The sequence below is a fragment of the Rhinoraja longicauda genome, chromosome 9 (genome assembly GCF_053455715.1).
Source record: "Rhinoraja longicauda isolate Sanriku21f chromosome 9, sRhiLon1.1, whole genome shotgun sequence".
Lineage (NCBI taxonomy): Eukaryota > Metazoa > Chordata > Chondrichthyes > Rajiformes > Arhynchobatidae > Rhinoraja > Rhinoraja longicauda.
The window spans coordinates 41,447,285-41,472,596 of NC_135961.1; the positions used below are offsets into that span (position 1 = coordinate 41,447,285).

The 25,312-nt window shown below is 44.1% G+C and overlaps 1 protein-coding gene across 6 annotated transcripts in view; it reads left to right on the forward strand.

Moving 5' to 3' along the window:
* LOC144596672 (latent-transforming growth factor beta-binding protein 1-like) overlaps window positions 1-25,312 on the forward strand; it is a 289,705-nt gene that overhangs the window by 15,170 nt on the left and 249,223 nt on the right. For all 6 annotated transcript variants that reach the window (XM_078405313.1, XM_078405317.1, XM_078405316.1 and 3 more), the window contains exon 3: window positions 3,277-3,559. In XM_078405313.1, coding sequence (XP_078261439.1) covers window positions 3,277-3,559 — 283 coding nt within the window. The remainder of the gene's footprint in view (window positions 1-3,276; window positions 3,560-25,312) is intronic.

A 25,312-nucleotide genomic window follows, 5' to 3' on the forward strand; every position in this document is an offset into this window, starting at 1 on the left:
AAGGATGTGTTGGCTTTGGAGAGGTTGCAGAGGAGGTTTATGAGAATGATCCCAGGGATGATTGGGTTAACAAATGAGTGTTTGAAGACTGGGCCTGGACTTGCTGGAGTTTATAAGGTTGAGGAGGGATCTCATTGAAACCTAATGGATAATGAAAGATTTAACTATAGACATGGAAAGGATGTTTCCAGTAATGGGAGAAGCTAGAACCAGAGAGCACGGCCTCAGTGGAATCTGTGGAATTCATTGCCCCAGATGCTGTGGACGTGAGGACTTTGGGTATGTTTAAGGCAGAGGTTGATTGGTTCTTGATTAGGAAGGATGGCAATGGTTACGGGGAGAAGGTAAAAGAATGGGGATGAGAGGAAAAAAAGAGGGGTCCCCTCTCTTTCCCTTTCCTTCCCCCCCCCCCAGCCCATGTCCCCTTCCACCCATATCCCTCTTTCCTGCTTTACATTTCCCCTTCCCTAATCCGACACACTTTTGTTTCCTTTCCACCGCTATCCTTTGCCATTTACTATATCCATCAACCTCCACCCCCACCTGTATTTACCTATCATATGTCAGGCTTTGCCCTGCCCATGTCTCTTTTCCACCTTTCCTCCTCCTTCTATAATCAGTTTGAAGAAAGGTCCCGATCTGAAACATCGTCCATTCTCAACAGATGCTGCCTGATCCACTGAGGTCCTCCAACTTTGCTCAAGATTCCAGCATCTGCAGATTCTTGTGTTGACATTTTAATTATCCACATCACATTACTGTCTCATTTCAAAGCCGAGTTTCCTGTTCTCTGCCTGTCTCTGGGCAGATGGCGTGGCAACTTTGAAGTCTATGGTCACCTTTCCTCTGGTTTGTTAACTCCTACTCAACTTGGGTATTTGATGAGATTTTTATGTTTGGTCTCTAAGAATTCTATGGTCTTAAACCAAATGTGACTTTCCCAACTTCCTTGGTGCATTGAATCCAGGTTGAACACAGATTTTCCAGCACCCCCGGTTCCAGAGCTTTTGCTGGATTATCTGTTTCTCGGGACCAATAAAGGCCACGTGATAAAGAAATGATAATAAACCCCAAGCCATGACTAATGACACTCCTTCCATGTCTCTAAAGCACCATGGAGTACCAGAAACGTAAATTAAACAAATACGAAATGTAAACTGAATGTGAATGCAATGACCTTCCAACCCATCCCTGGCTCCCACCGTTTCCCCGGCTGTTTAGAGCTTCGGCTTCCGACCTCTTTTCACACATAGGGTGAAGGGTATAAGGAACAAGCTGCCAGGGGAGGTACTTGAGGCAGGTACTATCGCAACATTTAAGAAACAGTTGGACAAGTACATGGATAGGACAAGTTTGGAGGGGTGTGAGCCAAACGCAAGCATATAGGACGAGTGTAGCTGGGACATGTTTGCCAGTGTGGGCAAGTTGGGCCAAAGGGCCTTTTTCCACGCTGTATGACTATGACCCACTCCCGTCTCGCAAGGTACACCAGCAATGCCTTCTTGACCAACCGCATGGTCCGGTGACATGGTTGTTCTTGCGGCTCACCTTGTAGCCCTTGGGGACAGCGCTTTCTCACCATGGGGCTTCCTCCCCTCTCACCTGCCGCTGTTTCTTGCTGTCGGTGATGGCTTTGTCCACTCCACACTCGATCGCCACCACCTGCTTCTTCCGTCGCTCAGTCCAGTTGTCCAATTTCCTCTCCTCTCTCCCCCCACCACTGCCACTTCCTCCTTCTCCCCCGGAGTCTCCGACATACTCCACCTTGGAAGTGACAGCAGGCGAGAGGGGATGGATGGAGCCCCTACGGTGACCGAGCACATCTTGTCTTTGGCAGCAACCTGAAGAAAAGCTGTCCCCAGGGGCAGGGGCAACCTGTTTTATTGCCATTATTCCGCACTGACTTCTGGATAATATGTTTTAAATAGGACTTTCATAAATATGAATTGGGCATGATAGAGGCAAATTAAAAAATGTATTTATATTTGCTTCTTTGTGCGCTGGCTTGGTTTGAATGAAGGCGAGGACGGGGGGAAACCTTTAGCAATGCACGTTGTAATGTGACAGTCCTGGTGTTTGGACAGTCGGATAAATTGGCATTTTAAATTTAACATGTTACCAGCAAATTGGTGGAGAATTCCTGAGGCGTTTTGAGATTTGTTGGATTAATGTCCCTGGGAATGAGCCCATTCAGGATTGGAATATATCCAAGATCATTAAGGCAGAATGCCACAGTAAACAACACATTTCCTTCTGACAGGAGCCTTCTTCAGTAGTGATTAGATTCCACTTGGACTGTTAACATAATCTGGATGTGTGGGATGGGCTAGTCATCTATAGGGTTTATTCCCCAGAGTAAAACTCCCTTCTACCAGTGAGCTGGAAGGGGTAAATTTAGAATGACTGATTGCTTTATATATATTTGAAAGGTCATGTGAATATGATTAGCTTATCATGAGGCAATTGGTAAACTGCATATATATTAAAGGGTAAATTGCAGATTTTAATTGTGTAGAGTTTTCAATGACCCCAAGGATTATGTTTTGTGTTTGTTAGTTAGATGAAATGTAAGGAGCCTCTTTAAAATGCCAAACAGATTACATTTTCCAAAATGACTGGGACTACTTTAATGCAAGAGGCTTAGATGGGGCAGAATTTGTTTGGTGTATCCATGAAGGTTTTTTTGAAATAATTCGAGTCACGGAGGGACTATTTTGGACCTTGTATTGGAAAACAAGTCCTACCAGGTGACTGGCATGCCAGTGGGAGAGCATTTTGGGAGCAGTGGACACAACTCATTAAGGGCTAAGATGTGAATAGTGGGGGGTGGGGGGTGGGGGGTGGGGGGTGGGGGGGGGGGGGGGGGGGAACACGACTAAATTGAGTTGGGGCAATTTACAACATTATTATGTAGAAGCCAGCGAGAGTAAATTGGGAGTAGTTGTTATTGGATATATCCATATTTGACATGTGGGATTTATTTGAAGACCAAATGATCAGAGTTCAGAACCAGTATGTTCCAGTAAGAAGAAAGGAGAAGTGTGGCAAGGTCGGGGAAACTTAGATGAAGTGAGAGGGTGTAAATTAGGCCAAAAAGGAAAACTTGGGAAGATAAAATCAGACAGAGCCTTGTAAAGAAAGTGGAAAGAAGTAGGGGTAGGGATGCAGTTCTTCCTATATTTCTAAAGCAATTCACCAAGTTTGCTTCCTGTTGATTTTTATTTTGTCATTCTCCCAAGAGTAAAACTAAATATCAATGTGTTCTTTCTCTTACAGCAAATTGCTCTCCTCAGTGCCAGAATGGAGGGATGTGTCTGCGGCCCCAGCTCTGTGTGTGTAAGCCAGGAACCAAGGGTAAAGCATGTGAGGAGACATCAACTAACACACATTCCACAAGCAACCAAGACACCCTGACACATGTCCAGCCTCTTCCTCAACAAGTCCCTCAGCAGACCTTGGCCCAGAGAGTGCTGCAACTTCCCTCAAAGATCAACTCAATGGGCCACTTATCGTTGAGCGTCAAACAGAAACCATCCATAATGATGCCCCAGCAATCTCAGTGAGTAGTAATACACTGCCGTGAATGAATATTACTACCTAGTGCAGAAACATGAGGGGTGCTTCTAGCAGAGTTGAAAAATGCACTAATGTTCATTTTCTTTCAACTGTGGTTTGATCTTAACTTCCAGTGGGGTCTGTGTGGAGTTTGCATGCTCTCTTTGACAGTGTGGGTTTTCTTCAGGTGCTCTAGTTTTCTCCCACATGCCAAAGACATGCACATTTTCCTTGATTGCCCTTTGTACAACAGTAGTCTGAAGAAGGGACCCGACCCGAAGCTTAGCCTGTCCATTTCCTGCACAGATGCTGCCTGACCTATTGAGATCCTCCAGCACACTGTATTTTGCCCTTTGCGAAGATGACTGATAGAATCTGGGGAGAGTTGATAACAATGTGAGTAGAATATAATGGGATTAGTGTGAGATTAGTATAAAGACACTGACCAGTTCCTCAATGGTTCAAGCATAAACTGATGACAATGCCAAACAAAATTTATCAGAATCAGTGTTGTGGGAGCACTTGCGTATTGTTTAGTGAATAACCTGTTAAACTCAAAGAAAGCCAACTTTGAAATTTTCCAGATTTATTGATGAATCACTTTAACTGAGAATCAAGTGAGGTGTACCAACTTTGATCCATGATTCAGAAAACCTAATGAAAGAGTGGCTTAATGTGTAGCTGTGATGAGGAAGTCAGTTATGATACGATACAATTTTATTTATCTCGGAGGGAAATTGGTCATCAAAGATACAGTTACAAGGCAGTGAAAGCGTCTTAATATTGCACAGACATGAAATTAAATTATCGAGTGGAAAAGTCCAGGATGAGGGATGTGCAAAGTTGGGGGGAGTCAGTCTACCCCATGACAGGTGGGAGGAGTTGTACAGTTTGATAGCCACAGGGAAAAAGGATCTCCATTGCAAGATTTTAATTAGGCAACACACACTCAATGTTAAGGGATAAGTAAGTGTGTTGTCAGAGTTAATTTGACCATTGAAAGTGTACAAAAATTGTCAAAGTAATAGAGTTGGCATTCAGGACAGTGGACACACATTCAGGACTTGCAAGTAAGATCAGCTGTATGGGGATAAGCGACAACACATGCACGTGAAGACAGTAATACAGGGGAAATATTCACAGTGGTCGGATTAACAAAAGTCGATCCACTGACTTATCAAGGATCTAAGTGACAGAGATACGACATTTGAGCTTGACACTAAATTCAACTGAATATGTAGAAATGCTACAACTGAACTTGAGAAAGCACAGCTAAGTTAGAAAAACATTACAGATGAAAACTTTTACACATTGGACAGTGAAATTTTGCAGACAGGTTTAAACCTTATGATTCCACTCAGAACTCTATTAAATCTTCCTCCCTCAAGAGTTGCAGGCTCTTGAGTTAATCTGTTTTGGAAAAAAAAGTATTGCGTTCAAAGAGAAATAAGCGTACTTTCCATGGACATCATGTGGTATTAAGGGTTCACCTTTAGCAGAATATGCTTCACCTTTAGCAGAATAGGCAAAAAAAACATGAACAATGATCCCTCCCTAACTAATGTAACTGAGATGAAAGCATATCTGGGATTGCTGAATAATTGTACATTTTTACCAAATCTACCAATGCTCTCAGCTCTGAAGGGTCCTGACCCAAAACAGCATCTGCAGTTCCTTGTTTCAACACTCTTAGTTCAATTGCTTCAGTTGCTGTGATAGAAAGTGGTGGAGATGGACTGAGGCTGTTAAACCCAGAGAAAATTCCAAGGATTTGCCACTGTTTGCTGATGTAATGGTCCGTTGCATGACAGATGGAGTTAAGCCTATCTTGTGATGCATCACTGTAAGGTGTTGATCTTGTGTGGTCCCATTGAATGCAACATGGTTCAGAAAGCCTGCAGTTTATGTCCAGAATGTTGACAGTAGAGTCAGACAGCGTGGAAACAAGCCCTTCAGCCCAACTTGCCCATACTGACCAACATGTCCCATCTACACGACCCACCTGCCTGCATATGGCCCATATTCCTCCAAACATGTACTTGTCCAAATGTTTCTTAAATGTTGCAATAGTCCCTGTCTCACTACCTCCTCATTCCACACATCTACCACCCTTTGAGTGAAAAGGTTACCCACTCAGATTCCTATTAAATCTTTCTCCCTTCACCTTACAACTATGTCATCTGGTTCTCTATTCTAGGCAAGAGAATCTGTGTCTATCCAATCTATTCCTCTCATCATTTTATACACCTCTATGAGATCACCCTTCATCCTCCTGCACTCCAAGTAATAAAGTCCCAGCCTGCTTAACCTCTCCCTGCAGCTCAGACCTTCGAGTCTTGGCAAAATCCTCGTAAATCTTCTCTGTACCCTTTCCAACTGGACAACAAATTTCCTGTAACACGGTGCCTAGAACTAAACACAATGCTCTAAATGCAGCCTCGCCGATGTTTTATATGACTGCAATATGATCTCCCAACCTTTATAAGCAATGACCTCCCAACCTCTATACTCAGTAGTAGACCTCTATACAGTAGTAGTGGAAAAATACTCTTGCTGGATAAAGAAGGTTTAGCCATCATATTTGAACTGCAATGATTCCCAAATATATTTATGAAAGTCATTTCACCATATGCACTCTTGCAGACTTTTGCTTTCTCTATTCTGTGAAGTGAAGCTGGTGGCTTGTATAACCCAATGTTCCCCAAACCCACTGATGTGTGACAGGCGCCTCTTCTGTCCCACCTTAAAGCCACTTCCCAGTTCCTCTATGGTTCAAGCTTCAACTGCAGTTTACAACTGGATGTCTTCTGCAGAGTTTCTCATAGAAAAGAAATTGAGGTCGAGCAGTTTGTTTTTATAAAGAATTAAAAATGAAAGAATACCATGAGAAAAGTACAACACTAAGGAGCTTTGTACCTATTATTTTGTAACATCGATTTTGCAATAAAATTAGCACCTACAGTAATTAAGGACAATCCAAGACCCTCATCATATCTGGCCATTCTAGGAAATGAACAGGTCATCTGTTGGCACATAGACCTAATATGAGCAAGGATCCTTGTATTGGCTTGGGTACCAGATCATGATCAGGTTCCTGTTTAATTATACCATATCAGGAACTAGTTCTGCTGTGGACAACATCTTTTCCTTTTTCTACCAATGCAGAGACCCCATTTTGAAATCGGGATGGATTTATTTGACAGTGATTTTCTCGACTGCCTTAATAACCTCCATTTCTCTTTAATAGCCTTCACCTATTTACCATAATCACTAATATCAATCCTTCAGTTTTATGGGTCAAATAACTGTTCCCGTGTTGCTAAAATTGTCAAAGAATTGTGGCACGTAGAACACTTTTATTTGCCAACTATTAATTGTTTGTCATATTTTCTCTGATCTGTAGCTGTAATAAAGGATTCTGGAACCCTCATTGGGTTATGGAAGACAAGACGTGTAGAAATCGAACATTATGCAAATCCTTCCGTAAAAATTTAAAGCATTTTTCATGGTGGGAAAGTTAGTTACAGAAATGCAAACGTCATCAGGAGTTATGGAATAGGAGTGGCAGCTAGATAATTTAAAAGACAACAAGTTTTTAAAAAAACCTGTATACATGTGACAGCTCCACAGTAATGGGGCACGGTGGCGCAGCGGTAGAGTTGTTGCCTTACAGCGTTAGTGACCCAGGTTCGATCCCGACTATGGGTTCTGTCTGTATGGAGTTTGTACGTCCGGTTTCCTCCCACACTCCAAAGATGTACAGGTTCGTCGGTTAATTGGCTTCAACAAAAAATGTAAATTGGCTCTGGAGTGTGTGTAGGATAATGTTAGTGTACGGGGATTGCTGGTTGGCGCAGATTTGGTGGCCGAATGGTCTGTTTCCGTGCTGTATCTGTAAACTAAACTAAAAAGTAATCGGATATATTGTCTAAGAAAGTGGCTTCTGCTGCTCAGTGGGCGGCCACTTTAAAAAAAACTGTGACAAGGAAGATCTCTTTCCTGTGACACTTGTAAAACACTTTGTCAAAGAGTGCAACATCCATCCGTACCTTAAGTTCATCAAAACTAGCCCTTGGATGAGGAACATTCTGACTCAGAACCATTGTAACCACACGGGGGAAGGCAATAAATGTTCATGTTCAATAAGAAAATAACTGCAGATGCTGGTACAAATCGATTTATTCACAAAATGCTGGAGTAACTCAGCAGGTCAGGCAGCATCTCGGGACAGAAGGAATGGGTGACGTTTCGGGTCGGAATGGGAAACGTCACCCATTCCTTCTCTCCCGAGATGCTGCCTGACCTGCTGAGTTACTCCAGCATTTTGTGAATAAATGTTCATGTTCAACCTTGTTGACATTGTTTGTTTTGACTTGAGGAAAAATCACTTTAGGGACAGTTCTCAGAAATCAAATCCTTGCATAACCCACGGGACCGCCTGCATTTGGTTTTAAATAAAGATGTTGAAATTAATTATGTTTGTTCAACCAACAATAAATGTGGTTTTTGCTGCTTTCGAAATTTCCAATTTGAGAGCTTACAGATCTGGGAAATGCTCTTGAACTAGAACAACATACTCTTTGAGGTCTTGTGGTCTAGTCCTATGGTGAACTTAAATCTCAAATGCTTTCATTTGCCACCATGAAACAGATGCAAGTAGCTAAGAATCATGTTTCACTGATGACATGCACTGGAAAATATTGCTTACTCTTCCCTAACAAAAGCAAAGAGACACATTTGACTTTCTACATCTATAATTTTGATGGATTAGTTGCCCTTCTTTTTGAACAGTCTTTTCCTGCATTCAGAGTAGTTTCAGAGAGATATAATTTGCTGAGATGTAGCTATCCAGATTAAAAAAATGAATTGGAAATTGAATGTGAAACATTGAATGTTTCAATAAAATTAAAACTTTATTTTAGAATGAATATGATTGCTCTGAATGCAGCATAGACTTTATTGGCTGATTGGTCTCTTCTGTTCCAAGATCCAGCTGAGTACACAAAAGATGAGAAACCAGGAACTGCCGATGCTAGTTTACAAAAAAAAGTGCTGGAGTAACTCAGTGGGCCAGGCAGCATCTCTAGAGAACAAGGATAGAGTCATAGAGCACAGAAACAGAGCCTGGGACCCAATATGTGTGTCTTGTATTCTTTATTGTTTACTGCCGGACCCTGACGTGAGAGGACGCTGGTGCTATTTGTTCGCCACTTCTCCGTCAGGACAAATCTTTTGTTTGTTTTTGTGTCTTGTTTGCTTTGTAAAGCGTCTTTGAGTATCTTGAAAAGTGCTATATAAAATAAATGTATTATTATTATTATTATAATATGTCCTAGCTATACTAATTTTACCTGCTAGCATTTGGTCCATTTCCTCTAAACTTTTTCTATCCATGTACCTGTCCAAATGTCTTTTAAATGTAGTGATAGTACCTACTTTAACTATCTCCTCTGGCTGCTTGTTCCATGTACCCACTACACTCTGTGGAAAAAGTTGCCCCTCAGGTTCCTATTAAATCTATTCTCCTCTCACATAAACATATATCCTCTACTTCTTGATTTCCCCTATTCTGGGCAAAGGACTCTGTGCATTCATGCTATCTATTTTCATCATGATTTTATACACCACTTTAAGATCACCCCTCACCCTCCTGCACTCCAAGGAATACAATCTGAGCCTGTCCAGCCCCTCCCTGTAGGCCCTCATCTCCTGGCAACATCCTCATAAATCTTCTCTGCACTCTTTCCAGCTTAACAATACAATACAATACAATACAATATATCTTTATTGTCATTGTACCCAGGGGTACAACGAGATTGGGAATGCGCCTCCCATACGATGCAATAATTTAAGTAATTTAGACAACAGCAACCCAACGAAATGAAACAATTGTAACAGTTTTAGACAGGGTAAAGTGCAAGTTGATCTATGCGTTGTGGCCATCCGGCTCAGCAGGACCGGTTCATAGCAGCTATGGCCCTGGGGATGAAGCTGTTCCTGAGTCTGGAGGTGCGGGCGTAGAAGGCCTTGTATCGTCTGCCCGATGGAAGGAGTTCGAACAGACTGTTGCAGGGGTGTGAAGAGTCTTTGTGGATGCTGGTGGCTTTTCTGAGGCATCGTGTGTTGTAGATGCCCTCCAAGTCTGGTAGCTGTGTAACAACATCCTTCCTACAGCAGGGTGATCAAAGCTGAACACATTATTTCAAATGCAGCCTCACCAACATCTTGTGCATCTGTAACATAACAACCCAACTTCTATACTCAATATCCTGATTGATGTGAGGCAATGTAGTGAAAACGTTCATGACCACCCTATCTACTACAATGCCACTTTAAAGGAACTACATACCTGCACTCCTAGATCCCTCTGCTCAACAACTCTCTCCAGAGCCCTGCCATTCACTGTGAAGGTCCTGCTCTCGTTGACTTCTCAAAATGCAAGAACTCGCACTTAACTCCATTAAACATTCCTCAGCCCACTTGCTCAGCTGGGATCCTGCTCTAATATTTGATAACCATCTTAGCGATCTACGATATCACCCAATAGTGTCATCTGCAAACTTACTAATCATGCCTTCTACATTCTCGTCTAAATCATTGAAATAAACCACAAACAATAATGGGGCCTGCACTGATCTCTGAGGCACTAGGCCTCCAGTCCCTGCACATTATCACTCCCTACACACACTAGGGACAATTTTACATTTAATACCAAGCCAATTAACCTGCAAACCGATATGTCTTTGGAGGGTGGGAGGAAACCAAAGATCACAGGAGAAAAACCCACGCAGGTCACGGGGAGAACGTACAAATTCCATACAGACATGCACCGGTGATCAGCATCGAACCCGGGTATCTGCGCTGTAAGGCAGCAACTCTGCAGAATTGGCAGAGGGCGATGGTGGAAGGTTGTTTTTCAGACTGAGGCCTGTGACTAGCGGTGTGCCTCAGGGATTGGTGCTAGGCCCATTGCTGTTTGCGGTTTATATCAATGTTTTCAATGAGAATATACGGCATGTTTATTAAGTTTTCAGATGGCATGAAACCGGATGGCATTGTAGATAGCGAAGACGGTTATCAAAAATTGCTGTAGGATCTTGATCTGTTGGGCAGGCGGGCTGAGGATTGGTTGATGGTGTTTAATACAGATAAGTGCGAGTTGTTGCATTTTGAGAAGTCAAACAAGGGCAGGAGGACCCTCACAGTGAATGGCATGGCTCAGGAGTGTTGCAGAGCAGAGGGAAATTGGAGTTCAGGTACATAGTTCCTTGAAGGTGGCATCACAGGCAGATATTGTATGTAGGAAGGAACTGCATATGTTGGTTATACATCGAAGTTAGACACAAAATGCTGGAGTAATTCAGCGGGACAAGAAGCATCTCTGGAGAGAAGGAATAGGTGATGTTTCGGGTCGAGACCGTTCTTCAGACTTTGGTAGATAATGCGGTCAAGACAGCTTTTGGCTCATTAGCATTCATCAGTCAGAATGTTGGGTATAGAAGTTGGGATGTTATGTTACAGTTGTACAAGATGCTGGTGAGGCCACATTTGGAATATTGTGTTCAGTTTTGGTCCCCCTGTTGTAAGAAAGTTGTTAGGCCGTGACTTGGTGTGATCAACACAGAAATGTCTATTGACCCCAGTAGAAAATGTCATAAAGATGTTAAATTGCATGCTAAATCACAGTTGTTTTGTCTCCCCAGAAATGTGTGTTTTTTGTTGCAAATTGTTAAACTGCATATTTCATTATAGCCCCATTTTTCCGTTTGGAGCCAATCTAATGCCAATCTGAATTGGATAGACATTTGAGAGTGAATAATTTGGTGTATTTTGAGAATAAACTAGATACGCCTCGGGACCTTCTCATGGGTAGTAACAGTTCAGAAACTTCTGATCCCCAAGTAGAGCTAAGGTCCTTTATTTCTTTAAAAAATAACTTGTGAGAATTTTTGTAGGGCAAACACAAACCGGTCTCGGCATGGCGCTTGAAGTTGGAAACCTTGTTACAATGCTGCAGTTACAGTAACTGCACGAGGTACGATACACAGTCCATTGAAAGATTGCCAGAATCCTTCTTATTCCTATTGCAACCTAAATGATATACAGTTGTTGGGGAGGTGCCATGGAAATGGGTGTGTCATAATAACAGCTAAAAGAAAACAAATCACAGTATCAGTGGATTTTAAAAATTCAGAACTCAAAGGGGCCCAACCCAATGAATACATTTGTTCTGGCTTTCTTTAACTCCTTGGCCAGTCCTATGTGCTAATTGAAATTCTAACCTTGACAAACAATGTACTTGAAGTCTGATTCCACTAGAAATGAAGGAGAGCGTGTGCAGTTTTTTATCCAAGATTTAGAATGCCTGAGCTTCTTTGAATGCAAGATGAAATCCAAGTCGAACACGCCAACATTTGGAAACAAAAGAAAGAACGCCTATTTATATAGAACCTTTCACAACTCTATAAACTCTATAAACCGTTCAAATGACACACCGATCACCGGTTGCTATTATGATGTGGAAATCAAAGGATAATTTGTGCACATAAGCATCACACAAACACTGTCTAACGATGCTTAGGCAATTTGTTGAAGATGCTAAGGTATCCATCCTGGTGTTCCTCAAAATCATTCCAAGGGATACTTTAAGGCCGTGCTGTTGGCAGCATGGCACTCATTCAGTACTGCAAGGCAGTGTGAGCCCAGATTTGTACTCTACTAGACCAAGTTGCTATTGAGGGCGTGCAATTCTTGCTATTGAGGGCGTGCAGCGTAGGTTCACTAGGTTAATTCCCGGAATGGCGGGACTGTCGTATGTTGAAAGGCTGGAGCAATTAGGCTTGTATACACTGGAATTTAGAAGGATGACGGGGGATCTTATTGAAACATATAAGATAATTAAGGGATTGGACACATTAGAGGCAGGAAACATGTTCCCAATGTTGGGGGAGTCCAGAACAAGGGGCCACAGTTTAAGAATAAGGGGTAGGCCATTTAGAACAGAGATGAGGAGGAACTTTTTCAGTCAGAGAGTGGTGAAGGTGTGGAATTCTCTGCCTCAGAGGGCAGTGGAAGCCAGTTCGTTGGATGCTTTCAAGAGAGAGCTGGATAGAGCTCTTAAGGATAGCGGAGTGAGGGGGTATGGGGAGAAGGCAGGAATGGGGTACTGATTGAGAGTGATCAGCCATGATCGCATTGAATGGCGGTGCTGGCTCGAAGGGCTGAATGGCCTACTCCTGCACCTATTGTCTATTGTCTATTGTAAGTGGACCCGTTGGGCCCAAACCTCTTCTGCATTGGTGCAGCACCCTCCCCTCCCCCACTCCCCTCCCCCACTCCCCTCCCCCACTCCCCTCCCCCACTCCCCTCCCCCACTCCCCTCCCCCACTCCCCTCCCCCACTCCCCTCCCCCACTCCCCTCCCCCACTCCCACTCCCCCTCCCCCACTCCCCTCCCCCACCCCCCTCGCCAGCATGGTGAGTGAGACAGATGTGACAGTGGCATTTGAGACTTTGGGGATTGGCATATGACTATGCAGCTAATGGGTGCAGATAAGGGTAGGTTTTGACATCATGGTCGACACAGACATTGTCGGCCGAATGGCCTGTTCTATGTTTTTAGTTTTAGTTTTTAGTTTTAGAGATACAGCGCGGAAACAGACCCTTCGGTTCACCGAGTCCGCACCGACCAGCGATCCCCGCACATTAACACTATCCTACACACACTAGGGACAATTTACATGTACACCAAACCAATTAACCTACAAACCTGTACATCTTTGGAGTGTGGGAGGAAACTGAAGATCTCGGAGAAAACTGCACTGCCCAGCTACACCACTCTGCCACATTGTGCTGTCAGTTAGAAAGCAAAATATAATTAACATTTTTTCAAAAACTGAAGCATCTTTGCCTTTACACTAATACTTTTTTTTGAACCATTTGAAACACGTCCATTGTTAAATGTTTTCCATGTTTTGCACCTGCAGCTCCTTCTAAAAATATAGAAAGCATAATTTAAAACAATCCCAGATGTTTTGCTTGGCTGCTATCCTTGTTTTCCTTTGGAATCCTTCTGAGGGTGCTTTTTTGGACATGAATATGCTCCATAGCTTTTTTTGTTATGTGGCAAATCAAGCGTTCTGCAAATTGTGATGAGTTCAATTTCTTCTAAAGAAATAATTAATACAGTTGTTTGTCACTGATTTTATACACAATAAAAATCAGCAGATCAGCAAATCTGTTCCTTTTAAGTCGGTGTCTAGTCAGAAGCAGCTTTTCGGTTGTATATTTATCCTGAAGTGTTAAACAGGATAACATTTCATTAACTCACCTAGCATGAATTGCTTGTTAGGAAATTGTTTTTGTGGGCTCAGTGAAGATGGCCTGGCCTGTTGGGGGTCTAATATTTTGAGTCGTGAGCTCGTAGAATGTATGGGCCTTGTCCTGGATTCCTCACCCTTTTGTGTAGCATCTCTTTTTAGGATCCATAAATCGGCAGAATGTGTGCAAAAAAATGTGTGGAATTGAGGCCAATTCTGAACCTGACCATTCCCTTCGAGGGAAATGATGGGATTGGTTTCATTAATTTTTTTGCAGGCATGGTCTGATTTCCCAGTGGAGTCAGTGGAGTAGAACATTGGGTGGGGTACAAATCATAGCGTCATTCAATACATTGAATGAGTTGGGTTCAAATTCATCCGAGATAGAGTCAAAAAACCAATGTGCAGTGTCAGTGTTGTTTTTCTGCTATGACCTGGAAGAGATTTTCCATGAGAAGTCTACCAAGCCACAAAGCCAAGTGGCTCACTGTCGTCGCTCACCTAGAGATCCCACTGTATGTTTCATTTTTTTTCCCTTAGTACCTAATCAGATGTACAGCACTTTGGTCAACGTGGGTTGTTTTTAAATGTGCTATACAAATAAAATTGACTTGACTTGACTTGACCTGACCTGTGCCTGTGGATGTGTGATGCTGCAGTTCCTTGGTGGGATATATGAGACATGTTTTGCTTGGTTAGGTGATAAGAATCTCAAGCCTTTTTTGTTGATTCCTTTTGTTTATACAGAAAGTGTGTGAGCACTTGATCAGTAATAATCACCATTCTTTTTCAAATAAAAAAAATCCTTTAAAGAACTGTGTGAAAGGGAACGTAACTTTAGTGATGGCACTGAGTTGTGACTTCCAGCAAAAGTGAGTGGGTACTTCAAAGCCCCTGCTAATGTTTGTCAAACAACTAGAAGGTTGTTTGCATTTATCTACCTGTGGATTTTTGAGAAGAATGAAATATCATCAGGTTGGTATGTGGACTGCACATATCAATAGCATTCCAGACTAGCAGACGCCTGGCTGTCATGTTGAAACAGCTTCTTCAGTCTTGCCATTTAGACCGATCATAATCTGCACCTGAATTTCATATACCAGTTTCACCTCTAGTTTGCTTGTTTACCTAACAGTTGTGTTGATTTTTGTGTCGGGAGGTATAAAGTTGAATTTGGAAGTCAAGGGAGAGCAGCAGATGCTATAAATCTGAAGTAAGAACAGAAAATGCCGAAAAGACTTTCCAGCATTGCCTGGATTTGAATTATTTAATAACCTAGGCAGCCTGATTCCTACAGGAGCTAATTTGGCAATTGTGGGTTACGTAACCAGTGGAAGGAAAAAGTGTTTGCTACCCAAATAATTTGTCATTTTTTAATCTTTTTATATTTTCTTAGGCCAAATTACCACATTCGATGTCATATCAGGCTGATACTGGTTTCCAGAATAATGAAATCAATCCCATTCCACCGCTTATTTGCCTAATGCTTTCCCCAGCCACCTATGCAAGGGGCAGTTTACAGTGGCCAACTAACCTAACAGTCAGCATGTGGGAGGAAACAGAGCATCAGGAGGACACCCGTGTGTGAGTGTTAAATACTAGAGGGCATGGCTTTAAGGTCAAAGGAGGATGTTTACAACAACACCTGTGACCAGTGGTGTGCTTGTGACTCTGGGCTTGGTGACCCTGGGCTTGTGACTCTGGGCTTGTGACTCTGGGGTTGGTGACTCTGGGCTTGTGACTCTGGGATTGGTGACTCTGGGATTGGTGACTCTGGGATTGGTGACTCTGGGATTGGTGACTCTGGGATTGGAGACTCTGGGATTGGTGACTCTGGGATTGGTGACTCTGGGCTTGTGACTCTGGGCTTGTGACTCTGGGGTTGGTGACTCTGGGATTGGTGACCCTGGGCTTGTGACTGGGATTGGTGACTCTGGGATTTGTGACTCTGGGCTTGTGACTCTGGGCTTGTGACTCTGGGGTTGTGACTCTGGGATTGGTGACTCTGGGATTGGTGACTCTGGGCTTGTGACTCTGGGATTGGTGACTCTGGGCTTGTGACTCTGGGGTTGGTGCTGGGCATATTGTTGTTTGTAGTTTTTTGCAACAATTTCGATGAGATTGCCGAAAGCATGATTTGTAAGTTTGCAGATGACACTAAAGTAGGTGACTGTTGTGGACAGTGAAGGTGGTTATCAGAAGTTACATCAGGAACGTGATCAGCTAGGTAAGTGGGTTGAAAAATGCCCAATGTGCACGTGAGGTGCATTTTGGAAAGTCAGACCAGGGCAACTTCACAATGAATGATTGTTAGGGCCCTGGGAAGTGTTGTCAAGCAGAAGGATCTAGTCCAGGGGTGTCAGACATTTTAGGTCATGGGCCGGAATGGGCAAAATGCGACATCATGCGGGCCGGATCAGTTGTGCACGCACAAACGCATGCGTGCTCCCACAGCTTTCGTTGCCTTCGTTTTTTCAACCTGCTCTCATGTGTCTCAGACTCTGCTATAACTACAAAGTGTTTCACTTTACGAATTCCACAGATTCACAACTCTCTGACTGAAAAGGTTTTTCCTCATCTCCGTTCTAAATGGCCTACCCCTTATTCTTAAACTGTGGCCCCTGGTTCTGGACTCCCCCAACATTGGGAACATGTTTCCTGCCTCTAACGTGTCCAACCCCTTAATAATCTTATACGTTTCGATAAGATCCCCTCTCATCCTTCTAAATTCCAGTGTATACAATCCTAGTCGCTCCAAACTGTGGTCCGCAACCTTCCTCCCGGCTACGAGTCATGCGCGCCCCGGACTACACCCCCAGACATGCCGCAATAAATGTGCCCGCCCTCCACACGACGATTGACAACGCAGCTTTTTTTCCCTCAATCATCCTGCGGGCCGGATTGGACCACTTCACGGTCCGGATTGGACCACTTCACGGGCCGGATGTGGCCCACAGTCCAGTAGTTTGACACCCCTGATCTAGGAGTACAAGTACACAGTTCCCTGAAATGGGCGTCACAGGTAGATAGGGTGGTAAAGAAGGCTTTTGGTACATTAGCCTTTATCTGTCAGGGTATTGAGTACAGAAGTTGGGATGTTACGTTACAGTTGTGCAAGATGCTGGTGAGGCTACATTTGCAATATTGTGTTCAGTTTTGGTTTGCTGAAGGAAGGATGTTGTTAAGCTGGAAAGAGTGCCAAGAAGGTTTGCTAGGATGTTGCTAGCAGGGCTGTGGAGTCGGAGTTGGAGCAATTTTGGTGCTGCTGGAGTTGGAGTCGGATACACAAGAAATCAAGGAGTCGGAGTCGGGTGTTTTGGGTATCAACTTGCCAGGACCCGAGGGCCTTGAGCGAGACAGAGGGAGAGATTGGGCAAGCTAGGACTTTATTCCTTGGAGTGCAGGAGGATTAGGGGTGATCTTACGGAGGTGTATAAAGCCTTGCAGTGAATTGATAGGGTGAATGCACAGTCTTTTACCCAGCATAGGGGTATCAAGGACATAGGTAGAGCAAAAAAGACGCAAGGGCAAAATTTAATCGGAACCCGAGAGGTAACTTTTTTAAACAGAAGGTAGTGGGTACATGGAATGAGTTGCCAGAGGAGGTAGTTGAGGCAGGTACAATACAACATTTAAAAGATACTTTGAGAGGTACATGGATAAGAAAGGTTTAGAGGGATATAGGGCAAATGTTGCCAAATTGGAATAGCTTAGATGGGGCATCTTGGTCGGCATGGACATGTTGGGCTGAGAAGCACATTTCTGTGCTGTATAACTCTATGACTCTATGAAATGTTTGGAGAAGGTTTTTTACCTGGTGGTAGGAATGAGCTGCAAGGGGTTGTGTTGGAAGCCGAATCAAGTGTAAGGGGCTTTTACACAGACACATGATTATGCAGGGTTGGGAGGGATATAGATCACGTGCAGGCAGAAGGGATTAGTTTAATTTGGCACGATGTTCAGTGGACATTGTAGACTGAAGGGCTTTGTGTTTAATCTATCTAGGTCCGTCCTAAATCTGTACATCTCAGTCAAGTTTCCCCTCAGCTACTTCTGATCCAAAGAACAATATTTCCTTGTGGCAAAAAAATCTCCCAGTTCCAGCATCATTTCATATAAATGTCCACGGCAGCCTCTCCAGTTCAATCACATCTTTCCTGTAATGTGGTGACCAGAATTGAATGCAATGGTTAATATGTGGTATGACATTTGTCGTATACAGTTTTGACAATCCAAACACGATCTTCATGCTCTTATAGTGTGTGCATCGGCCAATAAAGGCAAACATTCTATGCGTCTGTATTCATTTTAATCATAGCCCTACTGCCGTTAAGGTTCTGTGGACACTCATGGATTCTCCTATTCCTTCACTGTATGACTCTAATGCGTTCCTTTGCCTTGTTGCAAGACCTCGTACTTCTCTAGATTAAATTCCATTTGCCATTTTTCTGCCCAAATTACTTGACCACCCATGCCGTCCTCAATGTTGATCACATTGTCGATTTTTATATCATACATAAACTATTTTACATATTTAGGTGTGAATCAGTAATCTTTCTTCTGTTATTCTTGTAGCTGTTTACTAACTTTTATCCCAAGCCCCTGTTGGAAACTGCAGTGCTAATCCCTTGTTGCAGTACCCAGACCCAATTGCTTGCAAAGGCAGTTCTCTTGCCATTTCGCAATGTGAATCATCCGAGATGATGCAAGCTTTACCCAGTGGATTGCATCACACAGCGATGTGTGGCTTTGCTAGGATCAGTGTGGAAATATACCCAAATCCAAAATTTTCTTCTGAAAATATGTTGCAGCTTAAATCTCAAAGTAGAATGTCATCAGTGAATCAAAATCACCACAGAAAATCATAGTATTACAAAAATCCTCATTTCAAAGACGCACAACAATCTCACTGCCTAACGACTAACCAAGAGACATCTCATAATTTTAATACATGTAAATTTCAATGAATGAATGAATGAATGAATGCCTTTATTTGTCGTTGAAAGCACTGCATACAACAAAATTATTATTGCCTCTCCATTGGTGCATAATATACTAACATAAAAGCACAGGACACAATTTAAAAACAATATTATTTAACTAGGGCTAGTAAGGTAAAGCTAAAGTTGGCCACTTTATCAATCAACACAGCGATAAGTCCAGTGCAGCCCAGAAGCCACGTGACCCTTCATGTCTGTGCTGTCTCTTCTACAGACCTATTTAGCTCTTGGGGCTAAAGGAATCAAGGGATATGGGGAAAAAGCAGGAACAGGGTACTGAATTTGGATGTCTAGCCATGATCATATTGATTGGCGGTGCTGGCTCGAAGGGCTGAATGGCCTACTCCTGCACCTATTTTCTATGTTTTTATCAAATTTAGTCATATCCCCCCCACCTCACGCAAGAAGTCCAAGTAATCCTCTTTCAAAGTAGACAGCTAATTATCTTTTAACGGTTTATTTGTCATTCTATTCCTGTAATTTGATTCAGTTCTTTTGTCAATATGCCAAATATCTTGCCATTTGTAATGCACCCACTTCCAAGTGAAAATTGGTTCTTCCAATTTGCTCTCTCAAGCTTCTTCATAATTTTGGATGCCTTTTTGTTAAGTCTCTTCATAAACTACTTCAAGAGTAATCTCAACCCAATCATTGTGGTTCCTACCACAGACCCTGCCTCTTTTGATGTTTCGGTTTAGTGCCCAAAATTGAGATCTCTTTGTGATAATTTATGACGTCGATGAAGAGCCCAAATATGAACACCTTCCATTTTCCACATCCTGCTGCCTATGGTTTTATTTTAACTTGCTGTTTATGGACATCCCTGGAAATACAAGTATTTATACCATCCCCAATTGTCCCTGACCTAACAACACAGTTAAAAGTTAATCACCTTGATGGATCTGGTTAGGGTTGCCAACTTCCTCACTCCCAAATACGGGATAAGGTGACGTCACCCAGCCGGCGACCACGTGCTCCCGCTCTGCCAATGGCGGCCGCCCGGGCCGGGAGGCGGGTTGTTAAGCAACCTCCGTTAGGCAGCGTCCGGCCCTCTGGGCCTACACTGTCTGGAGGTAGACACAAAATGCTGGAGTAACTCAACGGGCAGGCAGCATCTCGGGAGAGAAGGAATGGGTGACGTTTCGGGTCAAGACCCTTCCTCAGTCTGAAGAAGGGTCTCGACCCGAAGCATCACCCATCAGTCTGAAGAAGGGTCTCGACCCAAAACGTCACCCATCTTCTGCTGGACCTCCATGAGGCGGGCACGAGGACTTCGCCATGGACGACGAGGGCGACAAAGGTATCCACAAACTGAAAGAGAAGGCGAAGAAGCGGAAGGGCGAGGATTTGGCTCCGAGGAGGAAGGCAAGACAGCGAGGTGGGCTGGTGATGGTGGGCTCTGACGCGTGTGAACACGAGGAAAGCTGGAGGCCCAGATGGTATATCTGGGCGAGTACTAAAGTCTTGTGCTACTCAGCTTGCTCCAGTGCTCACCACAATATTCAACCTCTCCTTGGCAAAGTCCGTGGTCCCTGCATGCTTCAAAAGATCCATCATTGTACCGGTGCCAAAGAATGCCTCTCCAGCGTGTTTAAATGACTACCGACCGGTGGCCCTCACCTCGGTTGTCATGAAATGCTTGGAGAGGCTAGTCAAGAAGCACATCTGCGCCCTCCTTCCTCGCAACATGGACCCACTACAGTTCGCATACCGTCCGAACAGGTCCACGGATGATGCGGTCTCCCAGGTTCTACACACCGCTCTCTCTCATCTGGACAGCCAGGGGGGCTATGTGAGGATGCTGTTCATTGACTTTAGTTCAGCATTCAACACAATAGTCCCCAGCAGACTGGTTGAGAAGCTGCTGGAACTGGGGCTTAGCACCCCTCTGTGTGCCTGGGTCCTGGACTTTCTCACTGCCAGGCCCCAAGTGGTCAGGATGGGGGAACACACATCTAGCTCCCTCACCCTGAACATAGGATCCCCCCAGGGCTGCGTCCTTAGCCCCCTACTGTACTCCCTGTACACACATGACTGTAGGGCCAGGTTCAGCTCAAACTCCATCATCAAGTTTGCTGATGACACTGTGGTGGTGGGCCGGATCTCCAACAACGATGAGAAGGCCTACCGGGAGGAGGTGGCTGATCTGGCACTCTGGTGTCAGGACAATAGCCTCCTCTTGAATGTCACTAAAACAAAGGAGCTGATTGTGGACTTCAGAAGGGCTAAACATCCAAGGACGTACACGCCACTGGAGATAAATGGGTCTATTGTGGATAGGGTGAGCAGTTTCAAATACTTGGGAGTCCGCATCGCAGAGGATCTGACGTGGGCAACGCAAATTGCCGCACTGGTGGGTAAGGCTAAGCAGCGCCTTTACCACCTTAGACAACTGAGGAAATTCAGAGTGTCGCTGAGGATCCTTCATTGCTTCTACTCTGGGGCTGTAGAGAGCATCCTGTCCGGCAACATTACAGTCTGGTTTGGGAACAGCTCTGCCCAGGACAGGATGGCCCTGCAGAGAGTAGTGCGTTCGGCAGAACGCACCATGGGAACTACACTCCCTGCAGGACCTATACATCAGGAGGTGCAGATCCAGAGCAAGCAAGATCATGAGGGACCCCTGCCACCCCAGTAACGGACTGTTCCAGATGCTACGGTCAGGCAAACGCCTCCGCTGTCACGCTGTGAAAACGGAGAGGATGAGACGGAGCTTCTTCCCACAGGCCATCAGGACTGTCAACTTTGATAACCCCAGAGACTAATTTTTGTCGACACTTTTTGTGCTATGTTTAGTAACTTATTAACTTTATTTATATGCTGTAACTGTAATTATTTTTGTGCACAACCCGCAGGCATTGCCACTTTCATTTCACTGCACATCGAGTATGTGTATGTGACAAATAAATTTGACTTGACTTGACTTGACAAGCCAGGCCCTCAACGCTCGGTGGAGGGGTGGATCCTGTTTGTGACTGGGGTCCATGAGGAAGCCACCGAGGAGGACGAGAAGTTTGCCAGTACGGTGAGATCAAGAATCTTCACCTCAACCTGGACCGGCACACCGGCTACCTCAAGGGCCATGCTCTGGTGGAGTACGAGACTGAGGCTACAAGGAGGTGCAGGCGGTCATGGAGGGTTTGAACAGGTTGGAGCTGGCCAGGCAGCCCATCAGCATGGACTGGGGCTTCGTCAGGGGGCCCCCTAGGAGCAAGAGGTGGAGTGGCCGGAGCCTGGAACGGAAGCGTCACTGAGCCGGGACGGAGTGCGGAGTGACCGGTGGGACGGAGCGGCCCGCACAGCGCCGGGGACTGAGATGTGCCCGCAGATCGCCGTGCCCAAACTGAGCCGTGTGTTACAGGGGCCGTTTAATCTCCGTTAGGACTGTCATGGGGCTGGGGAGAGGGTGGGGAGGGAAGGGTAAAGTTGGCTTGTGCAAAACAACACTCACAAATAAAGTATTTTAGTTTAAAGAAAAGAAATCTTCTGTCTGCAGAAAGGTTTCGACCCGAAACGTCACACATTCCTTCTCTCCCGAGATACTGCCTGACCCTCTGAGTTACTCCAGCATATTGTGTCTAATGTTGATTTTAACCAGCATTTGCAGTTTTTCTCCGACGGCGTCGGGGCCTACAGTGCCGGGTCCTACCATGTCCAGGCCCACAGCGCCCCCCGGGCCTAATACGGGACAAGGGCGGTCCTGTACGGGACAAACCAATTAAGCCCAAAATACGGGATGTCCCGGCTAAGACGGGACAGTTGGCAACCCTAGATCTGGCATCCCCTGTAGTGCAACACAGTGATGATGATTGATTTCCTTCTCCGATGTTCGTAGGTACACCTGAGTGGTAATGTTTTGATTATTTTTATTGAAGTAAGCTTAAAGGCTGGGTTTATTTAAATTCCTGAGCTGGCATGGTGGGGAACTTGTGACTATGGATAAATAGTGCAATGTTGTGGCTGCTGCTCCAGTAATTTAACTCTGATGTTACTGAGTGCTGCACCTCTCCAGCCTACCAGACCTTTCCCCTTTGGTTCACTATAACATTTAAAGTCCCATCATACAGAACTGAATATTTAAAAAATGTTTACATAAAACAGGAAGGTTATTGCAATGGAAAGAAATACAAGTCATTCAAAGAGGTCAGTGCGGCAGAGTGGGGCAGCAGTAGATTTGCTGCTTTACAGTGCATGAGACACTGGTTTGATCCTGACTCTGGGTGTTGTCTGTATAGAGTTTGTATGCTCTCCCTATGACCACATGGGTTTTCACCGGATGCTTCGGTTTCCTCCCACACCAAGACGTGCAGGTTTGCAGGTTAATTGGCTTCTGCAAATTGCCCCAGTGTGTAGGATTGAACTAGTGTACGGGTGATTGGTGGTCGGCACGGACTCTCTGGGCCTAAGGGCCTATTTCTATGTCATCATATCTCTAAAACTAAAGTAATTAAAAACCCAATACTTGGGAACCACTAAGCTTACTCTAAATAAGATGCCAAAAAAACTAAAAATGCTGTAAATTTGAAATAAAAACACACATTGCTGGAAATATACAGCAGCCTGTTAATATCCGTGGGGAGAGAAACATATTTAATATTTCAGTTAATTTATAGATGGTTTCTGCCCAATAATTGACGTCCTATTCATCACACGGGGCCTGGAACTGCCTTGTAAGACCATGAGTGTGACCATAATCACATCTCCTTTGCACTTTATTTGGACTTGATACGTGGGAAAGGATTAACAAGAACAATGCTTCTACTTTCATGTCTGGCCCCCACCAGCATTTTCTCAGAATTGTCTTGCTACTTAGAGTTGAATTCCACACAAGCCGGTCCAACGTCTGATGTGGCTCAGTCTGTACATGACGGCTGGCAAGAAGCGACTTCTCTGCTCTGACAAGTCTTGAAGCACATGCAAAGCTCTTCAGAGTTGCTAATGACAGTAAAAGGCAGGAAATCAGTGGCAGAGAGTAGGAATGGACTCCCACGGGGACAACCAGTGATCATAATTGAAATTAATTATACAGATCTTGGATTCAGAAATGTAATTGGTCAATTTGTGGCCATCACCAAACTGAGTGAGGATGACAGTTCCAAGATAAATTTTATAAACATGGACTGTGGTTTTCCAACTTGCAAATGAGTTTTGGCATAAAAGTTTTGGCATTTTAGTATAAAAATTAAGGTGGTCATATATTGGTTGAAAAATAAGAATCCTAATGTGACAGAGTAAGAAAAGGATCTATCTCAAATATACAAATGATCAGTGTTGCAAAAAATATTAATAAATGCATGAAACAAAATATTTCAAAAGGGGAAATAAATTTGAAAAATAAGTTAATTGCAACAGCCTTCAGTGGAAAACATTTTGAGCACAGTGTGCAACTTTAATGTCATAGAGTCATAGCATGGACATAGGCCCTTCGACCCAACTTGCCCATACCGGCCAACGTGTCCCATCTACACCAATCCCACCTGCCTGTGTTTGGCCTATATCCCTCTAAACCTGTCCTATCCATGTACCTGTCTAACTGTTTCTTAAACATTGTGAAAGTACCTGCCTCAACTACCTCCTCTGGCATTACATTCCATACACCTACCACCCTTTGTGTGAAAAAGTTACCCCTCAAATTCCTATTAAATCTTTACCTCCTCACCTTAAATCTATGTCCTCTAGTTCTTGATTCCCCTACTCTGGGCAAGAGACAATGTGCATCTACCCGATCTATTCCTCTCAAGTTTTTATACACCTCCATGAGATCAGCCCTCATCCTCCTGTGCTCCAAGGAGTAGGGTCCTAGCCTGCTCAACCTCTGCCTAAAGCTCAGGCCCTCGAGCCCTGGCAACATCCTCATGAATCTTCTCTGCACCCGTTCCAGCTTGAAAACATCTTTCCTATAACTTGGTGCCTAAAACAGGACACAATACTTTAAATGCGGCCTCACCAATGTCTTATACAACTGCAACATGAGCTCCCAACTTCTCTACTCAATGCTCTGACTGATGAAAGCTAATGTGCCAAAAGCCTTTTTGACCGCCTTATCTCACTGTGATTCTGCTGCCAACAAACTGGGTACCTGTACTCCTAGATCCCTCTGCTCTACAACACTCCCCAGAGCCATACTTTTCACTCTGCCCATGTTAGTGCTCCCAAAATGCAACACCTCACATTTCTCTGTAATAAATTCCACAATAGAATATTATTAGAAAAATGCCACTCTGAAAGGTTTAAAATAGAATGGCAAGGAGAATTAAATCAGAGCACAGCAGGTCAGCAAATGGAAGGGCTGATAAGAAAGTGAAGTTATGATAAGTAAGTCTTAAAGGAAGGACAGACAGGGATAGGTTGATGAATATGGGGATAATGAAGGGCTGAAGTGTATTTTCTTCATTGCAAGGAGTATTGTGGGTGAAGCTGATGGACTTGGAGCCTGGAT